This window comes from Bison bison, unplaced genomic scaffold (genome assembly GCF_000754665.1).
Source record: "Bison bison bison isolate TAMUID 2011002044 unplaced genomic scaffold, Bison_UMD1.0 scf7180017864036, whole genome shotgun sequence".
Lineage (NCBI taxonomy): Eukaryota > Metazoa > Chordata > Mammalia > Artiodactyla > Bovidae > Bison > Bison bison.
In genome coordinates, this window is record NW_011494608.1 from 6,004,004 (window position 1) to 6,021,541 (window position 17,538).

The window sequence follows — 17,538 nt, forward strand, 5'->3', positions numbered from 1 at the left end:
AGGTGTGTGGGCAGCGCCTGCCCGAGGCCGCGCAGGTCCAGCGCCGCCGAGTCCTGGGGTGGGAGGGGCGGTGGGGAGGTCACTCTCGGGCGCCCACGTACGGCGCTCGTACTTTTTCTCTGCATGTCTTTCCAAAAACATTAAGCAGAGCAGCAAGGGTGGGGGAATAGGCTCTCCTGCTCCGCGTGTGGGAGCCGCTTTTCCTTGGGCTTCAGGTTAACGTGGCTGACACAACTTTAACAGGTATACAACTGTTCTCTTGCAGGGATATATTTTAAAGAAGTAATCCAAGATGTGTGCACAGAACGCTTCATTAAATAGAGCAAAAAAAGTGGAAACGATCTGGAAGTAAAACAGTGGGAGGAGGGTTAAACATGACACACGCGTGTTATGAGTGTAAGGCATGTTTACTCCAAGGGAAAGAACATGAACAGCAGACAGCTACAGACGTTCTTGGATTTAAAGAAGTGTTTTTTAACACTACAGGAGTGGTTCTTGGTTTCACCAGGAAAACTTGGTAAAAATTAACATGGGTGGCTGAGCTGGAGGCTCTGTCTGTCCACTGGCCTCATGTAGGGCTCTGTTTTTTCAAATGAATGGACTAATGATGGTAGCATCTCTTTATTTTTTAGTTAAAAAGATTCACAGACCCAGAGAACATCTGATCTTAGAATCATCTAAACCGAGAAATCTTAGGATTCAGAATGAAAGGTGCCTTGGGTACAGCCTCATCAATTAACAAGGCAAAGCCCAAGGACGTCCAATTTACCTCCACGCTGGGCTGCCACATGGATATCTCCTGTGGTCTGTGATTCCACGAATCTGTTTGGTCCAAGAGAGATGCCTGACCTGGGTAGATGCTGCCAGCCATGGCTGTGACTCCATGTGGGCCAGGGTAGCCAGAGACCTGCGGATGAGCGAAGCGGCTAGGTCACGCTCTGACACAGTGTGGCTTCTGCATGGTCCGGCTTCCAGGTGACAGGAAGTAACCAAGACTGCAGAGGACAGTGTGGCAGCGGAGAAACGGCTCCCCAAAGGCCTGATGTCCAAGGCCTGATCCCTGGGACCTGTCAACACCTTACTCGGCAAAGGGATCGCACAGACGTGATTATAAGTCAGGACTCCTGGGACGGGGAGGTTGCTCTGGACTACCCCAGTGGACCCAAGGAGATCATAAGGTCCCTAAAATGCAAGTGGGAAGCAGAAGGGAAAAGAAAAGGGGGTGTGACTACTGAAGAATGGTCAGGGAGATACTGGGGTTTGGATGATGGAAGAAGGGGGGTCATGAGTCAGAAGTGCAGGTACCTCTAAAAGCCAGTAAAGCAAGGAAATGGACTCTCAACTATGGCCTCAAGAAAGGTCATCTGTTAGCTTAGACAGCCAGTGCAAATGTACACTAGGAAAGCACACATTCTCTACTTTGCACACTTCTTACAATGCTGAGCGCAGACCATCCTCGGATGCAGAAGCAACAGGAGGCCAGAAACACGGCTAAGCTGTCGCTCTATAGGCCCCTTCCTGCCCAGCTCACCGTGACGCCCCCAGCGAAGAAGAAACAAGACCCCCGCAGGCCTGTCCTCTCATGAACCAGGGCAGGTGGTGGGAGAGACACGGCTGCACAGGCTGACAGTGATGGCGCAGGCAGGGAAAGAGTGTTTAGTTGGATGTGGAGAAAAACGGCAAGGCAGAAGGAAGTAGGAGGCGTTTCTCTGTACGGTTCTCGCTCAGTCAAAAGAAGGAGAGAGAAAGGAATCTCTCTCCTTTTGCTTCCCTAACTCATCAGGCTGCTTCTGGATGGCAGGACTGTCAGCAACTTTTTAATGAGATAAAGTGCAGTCAAGTCTGCATTTCCAAACATCAATACACCCTTCAGTGAAGATCTCTAGGTGCTGATTTATATCAAAATTCCATACTGATGACACTCAGTAAACTTTTAAATAACTTATATAGACAGCTCTCACAGTTTATTTGAATATTTTAATCAAAAAATATTTTACTAAACATGAAATGCTATTATCAGTTACTATGTTTCAGTCAGAAGGGATATATTACTGCTAGAGAACTTTTAGGAATTTTCACAACAAAGAGATTTCAAACCATCTAAGGCAGTTTTTCTATATAACTCCTAACCACGTGAAAGGATCAAATGGCAAAGGATCAAGGCAAAAAGGCCTGCGGGAAATGCCTTATCACTGTTCTTATCAAGGTGAGGAAACCTGGCGCTTGGCAGAGAATTGTTCATCTGTTTGATGACAAAGATATACATGTCAACCTATCAACATCAGCGTGTACAGCGTACTCCCCACTCTGAATGTGAAGAACGAAAGAACGCAGCTGGCACCTGGCGTGGGCGCATACCTGGTAGTGATTGGTCTGTACCGTGTGCTGTGGGCTGGGGTAGAATCCTTCACTGGACCTCGGACTGGGGTAACCAGGTCTGCTGGGCTGTGGACAGATCAACAGAGCATCATATGAATAGTGTTCTGATTGTTTTGGTGAATCTGCCTTTTGTTAAAAAGAACAGAAAAGAACAATTTTATATAAGAGCTTAGTTGGAAAGAATGATATAGGGTGTGAAGACATTTCATTGGGGGTAACAATCTTCTCAACAAATAATGCTGGACATCAGGATACCACATGTGAAAATGAAGCTGGATCCTGTCTACACAACATACACAGAAATTCATTCTAATGGATCATATCTCTAAACCTAAGAGCTAAAACGATAAAACTCTTCAAAAAAGAAGGCTCAGGAGTAAATCTTTGTGACCCTAAAGTGAAAGTCGCTAATCACGAGGCTTTGTGACCCCATGGACTAAACAGTCCATGGAATTCTCCAGGCCAGAATACTGGAGTGAGTAGCCTTTCCCTTCTCCAGGGGACCTTTCCAACCCGGGGACTGAACGCAGGTCTCCTGTGTTGCAGGTGGATTCTTTACCAACTGAGCCACAAGGGAAGCCCTTTGTGACCCCGGGTTAGGCAATGGACACCAAAAGCTAGTCAACAAATGAAAAAAAGATAAATTGAACTTGGTCAGAATTAAGAACTTTCGCATTATAAATAACGAGGTTAAAAAAGTGAAAAGACAACTCATGAACGGAAGAAAGCTTGTGGGATTTTAGTTCTCTGACCAGGGATTGAACACGCCAGGTCCTAACCACTGGATTGCCAGGGAATTCCCACAGAGTAGTTTTTTAATCTTTTTGAGCCACACAGTAACTGGACCACTTAGGTTCACTGTGTAGGGGGACCTAGTCATGAACAAACACAAGGGAAGGGGTAAGCCCACACAATAGAATAAATTTTCATCAACAGCAAACAGGCAGTGGGGCAGTCTGCTGACCCGTGTTAAAGGCTAGAACAATTTCTGATTACAGAAAAGAGCCTCAAAATATACACTTTGAAAATGTCCTAAAGAAAGAAATGTGAGGCTATTTAAAATTTTAAGCTGGCTTCACCTTTATTCTGTAATACAAGGAAGCCAAACTGCCTCCACCTCTGCCCAAGAACTTATTTACTAGCCGAGCTTTCAAAACTCAAGTCACGTGAAAATTATTAAAAATCACAGAGATTGAGATACAAAATCACGTTTAGGTGGAAAAGGTTCTTCAATTCTGTGAGTTTTCGGGGACTGCTGTATTGTTTGTGCTCATCACCATCCACACAGAGTTCCTCACACTTCTGGAACCAAAACACGTGCTGAGAACACACAATCTCATCTGGTCGTCACGACACCCCTAAGAGGCAGGGAACACTAGTACCCCCACTTCACAGATGAAGAGAGTGAGGCCGGGAACAAGCAGGGAACCTGCTCGGTCATCTGAGCCACTTGTGAGTAGATCCACTTGATTTCCGGGCCTGAGAAATGAACTCCGAGGCTCTCCAGTGCCGAACCATTCCACAGCTGTGGCTGAGAAAACAGGCAAACCTCTATACATGCAGGAGGCCTGTGGAGGCCGCAGGAGCTGGGGTTTATAGCTTTCTGGTGGGTACCTGTTGTTGCTAAATGAGGAGAGACAGAAATTTTCTGGTCTCGTCACTAACTGCCTCAGAGGGACCCCTCAGAATAAAGCATGTGGCCCTCCTTCCCTGGGCCTCAGTTCTCCCATTGGTGGAGGAAGCCAGACTACAGAACCCTTCACCTCTAAAGTTCTGAAGAACTTGGTCAATAACCTGCATTCACTGTAAATGTGTAATAATATTTCCTGTTACACAGTTTAAAACAATGACCAAGAAAAAAAATAGGTACAATATTTACTAGCACATTGTGTTAAAACAGATTTCTGAACACTTTTCAAAAAGGGAATGAACTGTCAGAGTTCTTTTAATATATTTTTAGCTCATCAAATGTCAAATAGCAGTTCGCCATTAACTGCAAAAAAGCCTTTTATGTATACTGTCCAGAAAATGATCTGAGCTGTATTATTCTCTGCAAACAAGCTGGTGTGTGAAAACACCATTCTGTCCACGGCAAAAGGAGGACAAAAAATCCTGACCTGAGGGGAACGATCGAGGGCCTCCCAGCCCCAGCATGGCTGTGCAGCGCGAAGGCCTGGTCACCGGCTGCAGGCCGGGAGGATGGAGGACAGGGCCGGGATGCTGCTGACCGACCTCAACAAGCGGATGCAACGCGCTGCCTGCTCCACAGACAACCCAGCTGCTGGCCACAGGCGAGAAAAGGGCAGAAAATGTGCTCCAGGTTCTCAGCAGAAGAAAACCAAACCCCAAGGGACAAGGTCAGGTGGAAGCAGACTCCTCTCAAAACAAAGCAAACTGCAAAGCATTTACGGCTTAGGTCCCCAACTTCTGCAAAGAGAAACCCCTGAGCCAGGCATGCTCACTTCAGCCTGACGATGAGGGCGGGGGGCGGGTGGTCAGGGAGCTGGGAGGTCACATCTAATCCAATCATCCGTGGCTTCAAACAGCTGGAGGCTGCAGCACAGATTAGGAAAATGAGTGCACAGGAGGGTGGTACTCAGAGAAGCAAATAAGAAACCAAAGTTGCAGTGCTGACTCTTAGAATAACCTGCTGTTTGGTTTTCTCCACAGATAGCACGCAGCTGCCTACACCAAACCCTCAAGAGTCAGCAGGAGGAATGCCAAGGTGGGGTGGGGGCCTCGCTACCTTGGGCGGTGCTTCGTCGGACCCTCCAGAGTCCCAGGACGCGGTGACCTGCCTTCTGGACTCCATCCTCATGCGCTCTTCTTGCTGGACCTTCTCTTCCTCCAGGATTGTGCTGAGGAGACAACACAGGGTGTGAGGGAGCTGCTGCCAGGAGCTGAACACTCGGGACCCGCCCTGCCGCCAGGAGCCCCAATGAGAAAGGGAGAGAGGATCGGGTTTCCAGCTTCCCAGAAGGACTCCAGAGAAGCCTGGATGCAAAGGGCAGGTCCGCTTACAGCCACAGCCCAGGTAAGGAAGGACAGCTGGCTGGGAAGGGAGAAGCTGAAAAACCAGAGCGGAGCCAGGATGGACGGTCTAGACGTCCAGCTCCCTTCAGCGGGACTGCTTCCCGGAGCAAGCCCCACGGAGGCACCACATCAGCGCTGTAGGAGACACGCCCCAAACGGCCGGACGACCTTCCTGCCAGCTTTCACTTTAACCAGCACTTCGTCTCGTCAGGAAGAAAGGAAACTCTTCTGAAATTCCTTCTGCCTTTGCACACGCAGCTCAGCACCGGGTCTTGCGGCTGCTCACCCGCCAGGCAGCTCAGGGCTCGGAGCCCAGGCGCCGGCCCCCCACCCCACCCACCACCCTGGCCCCCGGGCGGCAGGGACCTCGGTCCTCCGGGCGCAGACGTGGCCCCCACCAGCCACCCTGCAGCTGCATATGGAGGCTGCTTCAGCCCCAGCCTCCCAGGGAGGCGTCCGTGAGAGGGTGAGGTCAGCTGCCCCAGAGCCTCCCCTTCTAATCTGGGAATCGCTCGCCTGTTTGCAGAAGAGGCTCTGGCTGCCCTGCCCGAGGTGAGGGCAGGCTGCTTCTCACGCAGCTACAGCAGGAGAAGATGCACAATCCATCTCCCGACCGCCCTGAGTCAGCAAGCCCTCACTACACATGGGAGGTTTTTTTTTTTAAAGGGAAGGGAATGTTTTCCTCAATGACCACATCAGCACTTAGAGAAAAGCGAAATTTAGTCAGAAGAGCTCATCCCCTCTTCAAAATATGATTTCGGTTTCCTTCCCACTCCATGTAGACGATCGTGGCTGAGAAAACAACACTAAACTTTTAAACGACAGGGCAGGACCGGTGGCACCCTCAAGGCCGCTATGCCCGAGAGCCAAGACCGTGGGGACCTGGCTAAGATCCCACGATTCACGGGTCAAAATGCGCGGTGTATGCCTGTCTGAGAGGCTGTGGCCCCTGCTGCACTGAGAACTCCCCGTTCCCACGCGCCCAGAATGAGCACAGACCCTGGATCACACTGTTGCAGTGACGACGGGACGGTGGGCACTGAAGCCGGCACGGGCCGAGTGTGCGCGTGGGCCATCGAGGAAGACGGTGCGCCTCAGGCCCACGCCTCACAGGGGACACGGGCATGCCAACGGGAGCAGGGGTCCACCAGCATGAGAGAGTGCCCCCTCCGATCACGAGCACCCTGCTCTCAATCACTTGACCCTCAAAATAAGTAACAGACTCCAAATCAGAATTTCCAAAATTTCTGTAGTTTTAAACAGCTGAAAAGTCCCAAAAATCAAAACAAAAAAATCAAGCAAAAAACAAAAGCAAACCAAACTGTCCTTATTTCTAACTTCCTCAAATTGTTAAAATAAGGCAAGCTGTGAGAAGGCCAAGTGTGACATATTTTTAAAGGCAATGGGAACTCTACTTCAAACAGCCCCATGAAGGCACTCTACGTCTGTCTTCTGGACTGGGTCACCGTGACCTGAAGGTGACTGCCCCCCCACAAACACCTCCAAATGGGTCGTGGGAGGCCCTTGCCGTCAGGAGACCCCTCGGGCCCCCCCACCCCGACCCTTGCACCCACACTCACGGTGCCCCTCTTCTCTGACCCACTGACTCCCTTCTGAGTCCTCCTTCTCAATCCTTCACCACCCGCTACACTGGACAGGAACGCAGGGTAACCAGGTGGCCTCGTAACCAAGATAACATGTCAAAGTGTTTCTGAGAAGAAGTAATTTGTTGCTTAGAGCAGCTCAGAATATAAATAACTCATAAAGAATCTGGTTTTACAAGGGAAAGACTCTTCCATAGATGGAGTAAGAGTGCCCATGAAGACATTTCTGAGCTTTTCTCTTTACAGTCGCTGCGGAACCCAGAGCAAAAAAACTGGAATGCGCACAGTGTCAAGGAGGTCAAATTTAAACATATTTTCCCAAACTACAAATATTTTTAGTAGCAATACATTCCATTTGAGAGCTTTTAGCTGCCTAATGTGAACTGGCAAGGAGCCCACATGGTTCTTCCTGGGACAGGGGTTTCTAAGTCTCAAACCCGCCGAGAGATAAAGCAATAGAAGACAGTAAGACTTCTCATTTAACAAACATTAGAGCATGTGATAATCATTCTTTGTTTTATCCACGAGCCTTATCTAGGAAGAGAATTGGGAAGAGAGGGAAAAAACTATTTAACGTGAGTTTTGTTTTTACTTTCCTCACTTTAGGAAAAAAAGTCAAACCAGTCGCCGGCTCAGAGTAAAAGGACGTGAACATGTGAAAGCACGCTCTGACTCCGGGCAGCACCCCTGCGAGCCTGGCCTCCCAGGCTCCGCAAGCTGCCGTGGAGCGCTTTCCCAGGATGTGACTTCACGTCTAAGGTATTTTCATGGAGAGCAAGAAAGAGGTCTGACAGCTACTTCGTTCCCACCACGAAGCGGAGATACTAAAGCAAATCTCCAGCGCGAGCTTTCGAGTGGACAGGGTGACCGGTCCTGAGGGGGGACCAGCTGCTCCCACCATCCCAGCAGAAGGGACAGAGCTGGGAGCTGGGTAACCACAGGCAGCCAGGGCATCTCAACTTGTGTCCTCGTACATAAAGAACAACGACGCTGCCCATCCCATTCACTGTTAGGATGGAGAGATAAAGCAGGGGAAGGAAGCCAGTAGGGCATTTCAGTAAATGCTATCTAGTTCTGTATTTTTACATGCCTTGTTTTTTTTTTTTCTTTTTTTAAATCTATTTCATTTCTACAGTGTTCTTCCTGATAGCGATTACACTGCTATTCTTTCCTTGGAAACCACATTTCTTCTATGCTTAAATAACTTAAAAAAAAAAAAAAAAAGATTGCACTTTGATCACCTAAACATAATGATTTTATGATGACATCACAAAATTTGCTTTGGATAGAAAATCAGTCTGGATTCATAGCTACTTAGGCTAATCTGGAAAATACCCAGAGAAAGAGCACCAAGAAACCGAAGGGGAAAAAAAAAAAGCCAAGAGGGAAATGGCTTGTTTTAGCAAGTTCATGGGAATACCAGTTTTGAAACATGATCTCTTATAATTACCCAACACTGCCTCACCACAAAGGAATGGAATTGACCTTTCAACAAGCACTCCCCCCACCCCCGCCTGGGGATCTTTGCAGAAAACAAGTCTGGAGGCCTGAGACGAGGCTGGGATTGTGGGATGGTGTCTCTGCAGCCACAGTAACCTCTGCAGCACGGGGTTCTCCTCTCCTTCTCTTATAAACACACACAGCAGACCCAGCATCTCGTTTCACGAACACAAAATCTGCATTTCGCTCTACTTACTATGTGTCTCAAACTTCAGGAAGTTATGCACTTCTGCTTGGCTACTGTGTCACACGTCTCAAAATTTTTAAAAGTTATTTCTACTAGAAATCTTACTTTAAAATGGTAACCTCTCTGGTATTTTGGGCAAGTTGGAGAAGCTCCTAAGTGACCCCTCCTCTTGCAGAGACTAGGTCAGAAGAGAGAACCTAGACAACACCTAGGACCTGAGACAGCACTGAGCAGTCAGGTCTGGCGGGAGGGACGCTAGGAGGAAAGAATGGCACCGGGTGAGGCCCATGATGATGGCCACTGGCCAAAGAACCGGCAGCCATCCTAGTGGTTTGAAGAACCAGAGGACTGAGTTTGGGTCACCACAGCTGGTGGAAAATGAGGGGGGAAATGCCAGGAAGAAAACAGCCAGGGAGGGGGTACTTCAAATTCTGAGTATAAATTCTGCCTGAATCACTTGCTGACCCTTGTACCACGCACATATAGGGCAGGCTCCAGGCGGCCCAGCTGAGACTGAACTCAGCGGAACTGAGACTGGAGCTCATAGAACGGAGAGAGCTTGCAATTGAGACCTGCCTAGTTAGCTGCCTGCTAAGTCAACCAACCAACTGGTCTTCAGAGGAATGACACTGAATCCGGAGTTGCCACAACTTATCAGCCACAAGTCCAGGGCATAATCTAAAACCACGTGATACACAAACACACACTAAAATGTAACCCAGTCCAAGAGGAAAAGAAATCTAAAGGAAGCTGACTCCAATGGTGACTCAGAAATTGGAATTAGCAAGCAAGGACTTCAAAGAGCTGTTATTTTCAAGGACATATAGGAAAATTCGTTCATAGTTAATGAAAAGATAGGAAATGTCAACAGAGAAATAGAAACTATAAAAAAGAGTCAAATGAGAATTTCATAACGAAAACCAGAATATCTGAAATAAAATCTCCATGGGACCGGATGATCAGTAGGATGGAGATGAGAGGAGAGTCAGGGAGACTAAGGATAAATATATCAACAAAATTTATCTGGTCTGAGGGACTTAGAGAAAGACTGGGGGAAAAGAGAGAAAGAACAGAGTCTCTGGACTCTGTTGAAGGACGCTATCAAAAGATTTAACATACACAGAATGAGAGTTTTAAAAGTAGAGAGAAAATGGAACAGAAAAAAACAGCTGAAGAAATGACACATTTACAGACTCAAGAGGTTCAGTGAAGCCCAAATACAGTGAATAAACCACACCCAAGCACATCCTAGTTATAAACTGGTGAAAACCAAAAATAAAGAGCAGATCATGGAAGCAGCCAGAAAAAAAATGACACATGACATAAGTTGAAGAATAATTTGAAAGACCAGTGACTTTTCCTTGGAAGATAGTGAAAGAAAGCTTTAAGGTGGTGAAAGGAAAAAAAAAAAGGAAAAATGCCATCGGTTCAGAGTTCTGTATACAGTGAAATGAACCTCAATTCATTTTCAGATTAAAAAAAAAACCACCACCCCAAATTAACCAACAGGTTCATACCACAAGAAATGCTAAAGAAGTTCTTCGATAGATAATTCAAGAAAGGTCTTTAGGGAAGAACAAAGAGCACTGTTTGGAGTTAAATATAAGATTTCCCCCTTCAGTTCAGTTCAGTTACTCAGTCGTGTCTGACTCTTTGCAACCCCATGAATTGCAGCACGCCAGGCCTTCCTGTCCATCACCAACTCCCAGAGTTCACTCAAACTCACGTCCATTGAGTTGGTGATGCCATCCAGCCATCTCATCCTCTGTCGTCCCCTTCTCCTCCTGCCCACAATGAATCAACTCTTCGCATGAGGTGGCCAAAGTATTGGAGTTTCAGCTTTAGCATCAGTCCTTCCAGTGAACACCCAGGACTGATCTCCTTTAGGATGGACTGGTTGGATCTCCTTGCAGTCCAAGGGACTCTCAAGAGTCTTCTCCAACACCACAGTTCAAAAGCATCAATACCACAGTTCAAAAGCATCAATTCCTCAGTGCTCAGCTTTCTTCACAGTCCAACTCTCACATCCATACATGACTACTGGAAAAACCATAGCCTTGACTAGATGGACCTTTGTTGGCAATGTCTCTGCTTTTGAATATGCTATCTAGGTTGGTCATAACTTTCCTTCCAAGGAGTAAGCGTCTTTTAATTTCATGGCTGCAGTCACTGTCTGCAGTGATTTTGGAGCCCCAAAAAATAAAGTCTGACACTGTTTCCACTGTTTCCCCATCTATTTCCCATGAAGTGATGGGACCAGATGCCATGATATTCGTTTTCTGAATTCATTTCTTTGAGCCAACTTTTTCAGTCTCCTCTTTCACTTTCATCAAAAGGCTTTTTAGTTCCTCTTCACTCGATTTCCCCCTTACTTTCCTTGAAATGCTATTTAAAACACAAAGTGGAATCTTATGAGATTACTAACAAATATGAATATATATGACATCCAGAGCAGAAAGAATTGAAGCGGTAATTTCAAGTGAAATACAAAGATTAAGTCTAAGTAGACAGCATCACCAACCAACGGACAAGAGTTTGAACAAGCTCCAGGAGACGGCAAAGGCCAGGGAAACCTGGCGTGCTGCAGTCCACAGGGTCACAGAGTCGGACATGACTGAGCGACTGAGCTGAACTGAGTGACTGAACAACAAGATGGTGAAAAGTTAAAGATGTACAGTGTAATACTTAGAGCAATCACTAAAGTCTGACACAAATGGTATTTCTAAATTGCAAGTTTGGGAGGGGGGAGCGTTAAACAAGAGGAAGAGTCGCAGAAGGTAAGCCCGTGGCTTTGCAGCACCAGCCCCCTTCACCGAGAACGGACTGGGTGCCCCAGGGGCTGCTGCGTCCTCCAGTCTAGGTGAGGTGCCCGGGGACCCGGGACCCGGGACCCGGGACCCACAAGGAGCCAGCGCTGCTCCCACTGGTCCCGGAGCCCCTGCACCCACCTCACCTGCCTGCCCCCTTAACCTGCAGCCACTGGTCCTCCACTGTCCAGACAGGAGGGCATATGTCCATGTCTGCTCCATTCCTTCTCCAGGTTTTCAGGGAGAACCCCGAAGACGGCATTCGGGGAAAGGGAATTAGGAACAGAGAGAAGAGAACTGTGCCAGAAACAGGGGTGAAGGGAGGGGTGACGGCAGCTGCCCCGAGAGTGTGAGGATTTCGCTGTGGGCACCAGGGGCGGCCTTCGGATAGTAATGGGTAAACGTGTGGATTCCAGCTGCGCGGGGAGCTTCATCCGAAGTTCTCTTACAAACAAGACCAGGCGGGGAAGCCAACAGAGTGAGGAGGAGTGCAGGGGCGGGGCAGCCAGCGACCCCCCTAGTGGGGAGGGGCCACCCCAGGGTAGAGACCAGGACACTGGTCCTGGGCTGGGGAGAAGAGGGCTTGGGTCTTGCACCCATCCTGTGTTGGCTGCATGATCCAGGCAAGTCACAGGGTATTTCGAGCCCTGAGTGAAAAGGGCAACGGTATCTCATCCTTGAGAATTATTGTGAGATCAGCAAGGTAAATGGTCTGTGAAGCCACGTAAACACAAAGGGTTAACTTTTATGAAATTTAAGTTCAAATCTCACCAGAAATTTGTTTACTTCATACAAAACCAAGCTGCGGAGCTGAAGGTAAAGCAAAGCCACACCTGTAAAGGTCTGAACGTCAGGGTATGGGGTCCCCACAGGGAAGGAACAGGTATGATTAATTTTTCATGGAAAACAGTTTAAATTGTACATTAAGTTCCTATTAAGTTTATATTTACTATTTATTTTTTATTACTGGGAAGGCTAAGGCCCCAGACACTTTACACTGTAAATACAGGAATAATTAAAAAACAGGCTACTCTTCTAGATAAGATCGAGACCAGCAAGATGGCAACGAGAAGGAAGACGCTGGTATGATGACTAAGGGGGAATTCAGACACCACCTTTGAGAGGAATTTTGGGAGCAGATACAAAACCACCTGAAAAATACACTGAAGAAGCACAAGTAATCTCATGTTATTAGTCAAACCTAGAGTTTTTAATCTAGAGTTCACATTTTAGGATAAATGAAGAATCAGAAAGGATTTAAAAAAAAATTACGCCTGTAGAAGACGTCCATAAGACATCTACAAAATGTCAAAAAGATGTGCCTTGCATTTTGGTATCTGGACAACAATAGCTACCACTTTTAAATGTGAATAATTATGTTTTTTAAAACAGCAACTGATCATTTTCTGTGCCCAAGACTTTCAGGTCCCCTGTGGATGTTCAGATGAAGCTTTGTTTTTACTATTACTTACCAAGTATGTGTGCCCACCACAAGTATGAAAACTAAATGCATTTTAGATGACTTTATTTAGTTCTGGAGTATAGTAGGACTCCTGATTCCACTCTTCCAGGGAGTCTAAGTCACTCGCCCAAGGTCATGCATGTGTGCTGTCGCTTCAGTTGTGTCCAACTCTTTGTGACCCCATGGACTGTAGCCCCCCAGGCTCCTCTGTCTATGGGGATTCTCTAGGCAAGAATACTGGAGTGGGTTGCCATGCCCTCCTCCAGGTCAAACAGATTTCTCGAAGGCCAGTTTTGTATAATAAAGTTAAGAAGCAAACACGACAATATCAAGTTATAACAACAAACACACAACAGCCAGCACTGCCCCAGACCCAAGCTGAAGACAAGGCTATGTGTTGCGGACACGGGATGAGGACCCAGCAGGCAAGCGCAGGCCCCGGCTGACGCACACCGGGCGGCTGCCTCCAGCTGCCACAGGGCCCCCGGAGACTCACCCTCACGGAAACTGACAGCACTGCTCCCACGGACTCGGGGACCACAGAGGGCCACAGCAGCCAAGCGCAGCACACGCAAGACGCAACAGCACAACAGTGATGGCCCACTGGAACTACGCCACCCTTCAAAGTCCTTGGGGGGGGCCCCTGTGCCTAAGCCAGAGACGCTGCCTTTGTTCTGCGGGACTTTCTCTGACACTCAAGCAAATTTAAGAAAACCAGCTGCAGGCATTCCGTGTAACAGTGTTTTTCTTTCTTCTTTTTCCTTTTAAACTAAACAGTGTTAAGAGTTTGCCCACCAGTCATAATCATAGCCAGGGAGCTTACTGACTTTAGCTGGGTCTCAGATCAAAGTGCAGAGCGTGACAGTTGACAGCCTGTGCCCCAGACTCAGGTGGACTTGCCTTGAATCCCAGGTCGTGACCCGCGGTCAGTCAGCCACCTGGCCTGTTTCCATTTCCCCACTTGTAAACTGATGATGACAACATCATCCACACCTCCAAGGACCATGAGGGTTCAGCTGAAGTACTGTGTGAGAGTTGATGGCACTCAGTCCACACTGGTTTTCAACGCTGTGATTTCTACAGGTGACTGCAGAGGATGGAGACCTGCTCCCAGTGAACACAGTGTCGGTTTACCGGGCTTCCTGAAGCGCCCAGGGACTGGGGAGCCTTCCCGGCAGACACTTACTAGGGCAGTGTTCTTTAGGATCGAAAAGATCAGGTAAATTGTTTACATACCACTTATATTTGTTTGTTTAACCTACCCTTCACACGTGAAAGTGACATGCTTAGAAACAATGATCAATTCCCAAAGGTTCAAAGAAACCACAGCTGGAGCAACAGGAGGTTTCATCACTGCTGGGGATGCTGCACAGGCGCATCCACTTAGAAAAACAGGCGCTGTCGGTACATAAAGCTACAGCCTGCACGCACGCGGATGCGTGAACATGCACCCACCAGGCACTTGTGCATATGTGCTCCCCAAAGACACGTCTGCTATGTCCACACAGCAGCAGTCTTGATGCTGTCTGTGTCTCAAAGCTCCAAGATGCAAAGTAGTCGAAGAGAGAAACTACGGTAGTCATAATTGGTGCACATACAGCAACGAGAATGAGGTACAACCAGCTAAATAACACGGTGATCTCAAACTAAGTCTTGTGCAAAAATAAGTCATAAACAAAGAAGTACACACTGAATGACAGCATTTACGTAAAGCTCAAAATAGGCAGAACCAATCGATGGTGAGCGGTTACCCTCGGAGGGGGCGCTAATTGGAAAGAGGTCTCTAGTGGGTTTCTGGGGTGCAGGCAGTGCTGTTTTCTTGTTCTGGTTACTGTGCCCAATTTATGAAAATTCAATAAGTTTACTTCTTGGCATGTCTCTAAGTTCGCATCTTTGCATGTCAACAAAAAATTTTTTAAATAACAAAAATTAAGGTACAAAATTTAAATGGATAACTTTATTTATTGCATTCATTTGTCGAAAAGGGATTAAGAAGCCACGCGTTAAATGCTTTCCTGCGATAAAGCTGACAATCTCTTCCTATAAGGAAGCACAGATGTCTTAAGTCACACAGAGCACTGCTCACCATGCTAACTTTGAACATAACCTCCAAAGGGGAAAATACACCCGAGGTTTATGTGGTCTCCTTGGCACAGCATCCGCCACATGATGAACTGAACCAGCAAGGGACTAAATGATTCCTTCACTCAAAGAATACTCAGTGCACTCTTATAACTTGTCAGGAACACAGTGCGAAGTGCTAGGGCATACACTATGAGAAATGTCCTACTGAAGGATTTCTTACACTTGCCAACAGGCTGCTGAGAGTTGGATCTCATTCTCCTCAGTGAGGCACATTTACGAACAAGGACCCAGGACAGGAGGAAGACCAGCCTTTCGGTCAGAGCTGAGCCATCCCAGTAGGTCCCCTCTGCCAACAAGAGTCTCTGAGAGCCACTGTTCTTAACTTAGGACACAGTGAAAACAAGCAGCAGTCCTTTTCCAGAGGAGAGGAGCCCCCGAGAACCCGAGTCTGTCTGCAGTGTTTCTCTTACGGCAGACAAGGAGAATGGGATTGGGGAACATTTTTAAGTGACCTGGGATAAGCATTACCCAAAATTTATTATTTTCTCTGAATCTTGCATATAATAAAACTTTCAGAAAAGTCACCAAGATTCTATTTTTTTGTGATTCATTGTTACGTATAGCTATCCAGGCAAGCTATTATGTTACAAAGTTGTATTTTATTTGGCTTATTTGGTAGCCATATTCCACATGTTCCAAATACAAAGTTAAGTTTCATTTCTGACTAATACAAAACAAACAGGATAAACTAATACTCAAGGACCTGTGCTACCTGTTCACAAGAAAACATCTATAAACTGGGACCTGATGTTTTTATACACGTGCATGTGTGTGCGTATAAAATACTTGCGCTTCGCCCTCAACCCTCACCCGGGACGCTCTGGGGAGCTACCCCACCTTCATGCCATCCTCCGGCCACGTCAGCACTGCTGTGTGCCGAGCATGGGCTCGGCGGCTGTGTGGTCCTCACTGGGTCCCAGAGCCTGGCCTGGGGGTTGGGCGACACCAAGGTGAGTATGACGATCCCTGTCCTCAAGGAGCTTCAGTCTAGTAGGGGATGAGACGTACTAGACTGTGAGCTCCTCGAGGGCAGGAAAAGTGTCTGGTCCTCCTGCCCAGTGACCAGCACTGGCCCAGCCACGTGGTGCCCAGTGTTGGGGCAGCTGGCTGGACCGGGCCACGGCCGCCTGGGGCTGCGCAGGGCGAGCATGGCCAGAAGCAGCCAGAACTCCGGGCAGCCTGAGGGCAGAGCAGGGAGGAGGCCGAGGAGGATGCCAGGGCCCATCTCGGCAGGTGCGGGCAGGTGCCTTCCAGGCGGAGACGTGGGTTAGCGTGGCCCCGGTGTGAGAAAGGGCAGGAGGGCACCGGCTGAGACTCGAGGAGCCCCAACTGCTACTCTGGAAGCCTCTACCTGATGGGGTGGCAGGAACCCACTGAAAGCTGTCCTAAGCAGGGAGCTCGGGTAAGACTGACGGGTGAGGCGTGCGGGGCGAGGGGAGTAGGTCTGTAGACACGGAGGTGAGGATTCCCTAGCTGGTCAGCTGGTGTGCGCAGGCAGGCAGGGAATTACTGATGGCTTCCCGATGCTGGTGGAGACAAAGGCCCCACCATGACCCACAGAAGGCATGGGCAAGAGCCAGGCAGGAGAAGCCACAGCAGCTGTGCTCCAGGATACACAGTGCCCTGCAGCGGGGAGCCCAGGCCTGGGGCCGGTGAGAAAAGGTACAACAGAAGCCAACGGCAGATGCAGCTGGGAGCAAAGCCACAGGGGGTTAAGAAAATGAACCCAGAAGGGGCTCAGGGGATGAGGAGAAGTTGGTCGATACCCTGAATGACGGGGAAGGATGCGCCGCGGAGTCCAGCATCAAAGTGGAGAGGTTCAGGGACAGAAACTGTCAAACTCTGAGGAAAGGTCAACAAGGAACCAAACCCATGTAGGAGCAAATCATGAAATACAGCATGTTTCAAAGTGGGCCCCAACACTGGCAGTGCATATAGCTGAACCGTATGGAGACTTTCAGCCTGGAGAAAGCTGTCTCAAGAGACCTGAGGGGCCATCACAGAGAGGCCCTGCAGCAGGACGGAGGTGGGCGGGTGGTGGGCGTCGCGGGAGTCACGGTGCGGCCAAGGACATCGGCCCCCGCCTCCGCCGGACTTCAAGATCCGGGGTCAGGACTGTGCATGCTCCCTCTGGACCCACAGAGCCTAGCCTAGAAGGAGGAGACACAGCACAACAGCTGCCGACTGGACAACTGGCTTCCACCTCGCACCCAGGCCCTGCTGCTCCCTCCTGGAATCATTTTCTGTGTTGAGCCGCCTGTACTGAGCCAGGCTGGAGGGTTCAAGCCCTGGTGGTAAGGGCAGGCTACAGGAGCTGCCCGGGATTCTGCACCCTGACATTCAGTGAGTTTTATGAAAAAAGACTGAAATACAGCAAATAAAGAAACTTACCTAAGATCAGGGAGTACCCCAAATAGGAGG

The 17,538-nt window shown here is 48.4% G+C and overlaps 1 protein-coding gene and 1 long non-coding RNA gene across 11 annotated transcripts in view; one reads left to right on the top strand and one right to left on the bottom strand.

The window, feature by feature from the left end:
* Positions 1-17,538, bottom strand: part of PTK2 (protein tyrosine kinase 2) — a 194,671-nt gene that overhangs the window by 18,823 nt on the left and 158,310 nt on the right. For 7 of the 10 annotated variants that reach the window (XM_010834795.1, XM_010834796.1, XM_010834794.1 and 4 more), the window contains 4 exons: positions 5,126-5,237; positions 2,359-2,445; positions 770-907; positions 5-53 (listed from right to left, as the gene is read on the bottom strand). In XM_010834795.1, the coding sequence (XP_010833097.1) occupies positions 5-53; positions 770-907; positions 2,359-2,445; positions 5,126-5,237 (386 nt within the window). The remainder of the gene's footprint in view (positions 1-4; positions 54-769; positions 908-2,358; positions 2,446-5,125; positions 5,238-17,538) is intronic. The other 3 variants (XM_010834800.1, XM_010834801.1, XM_010834803.1) reach the window with 2 other exon arrangements.
* LOC104984861 lies at positions 5,255-7,877 on the top strand. The gene is made up of 2 exons (XR_824803.1): positions 5,255-5,413; positions 7,623-7,877. It is a non-coding gene; the product is annotated as an uncharacterized LOC104984861 (long non-coding RNA).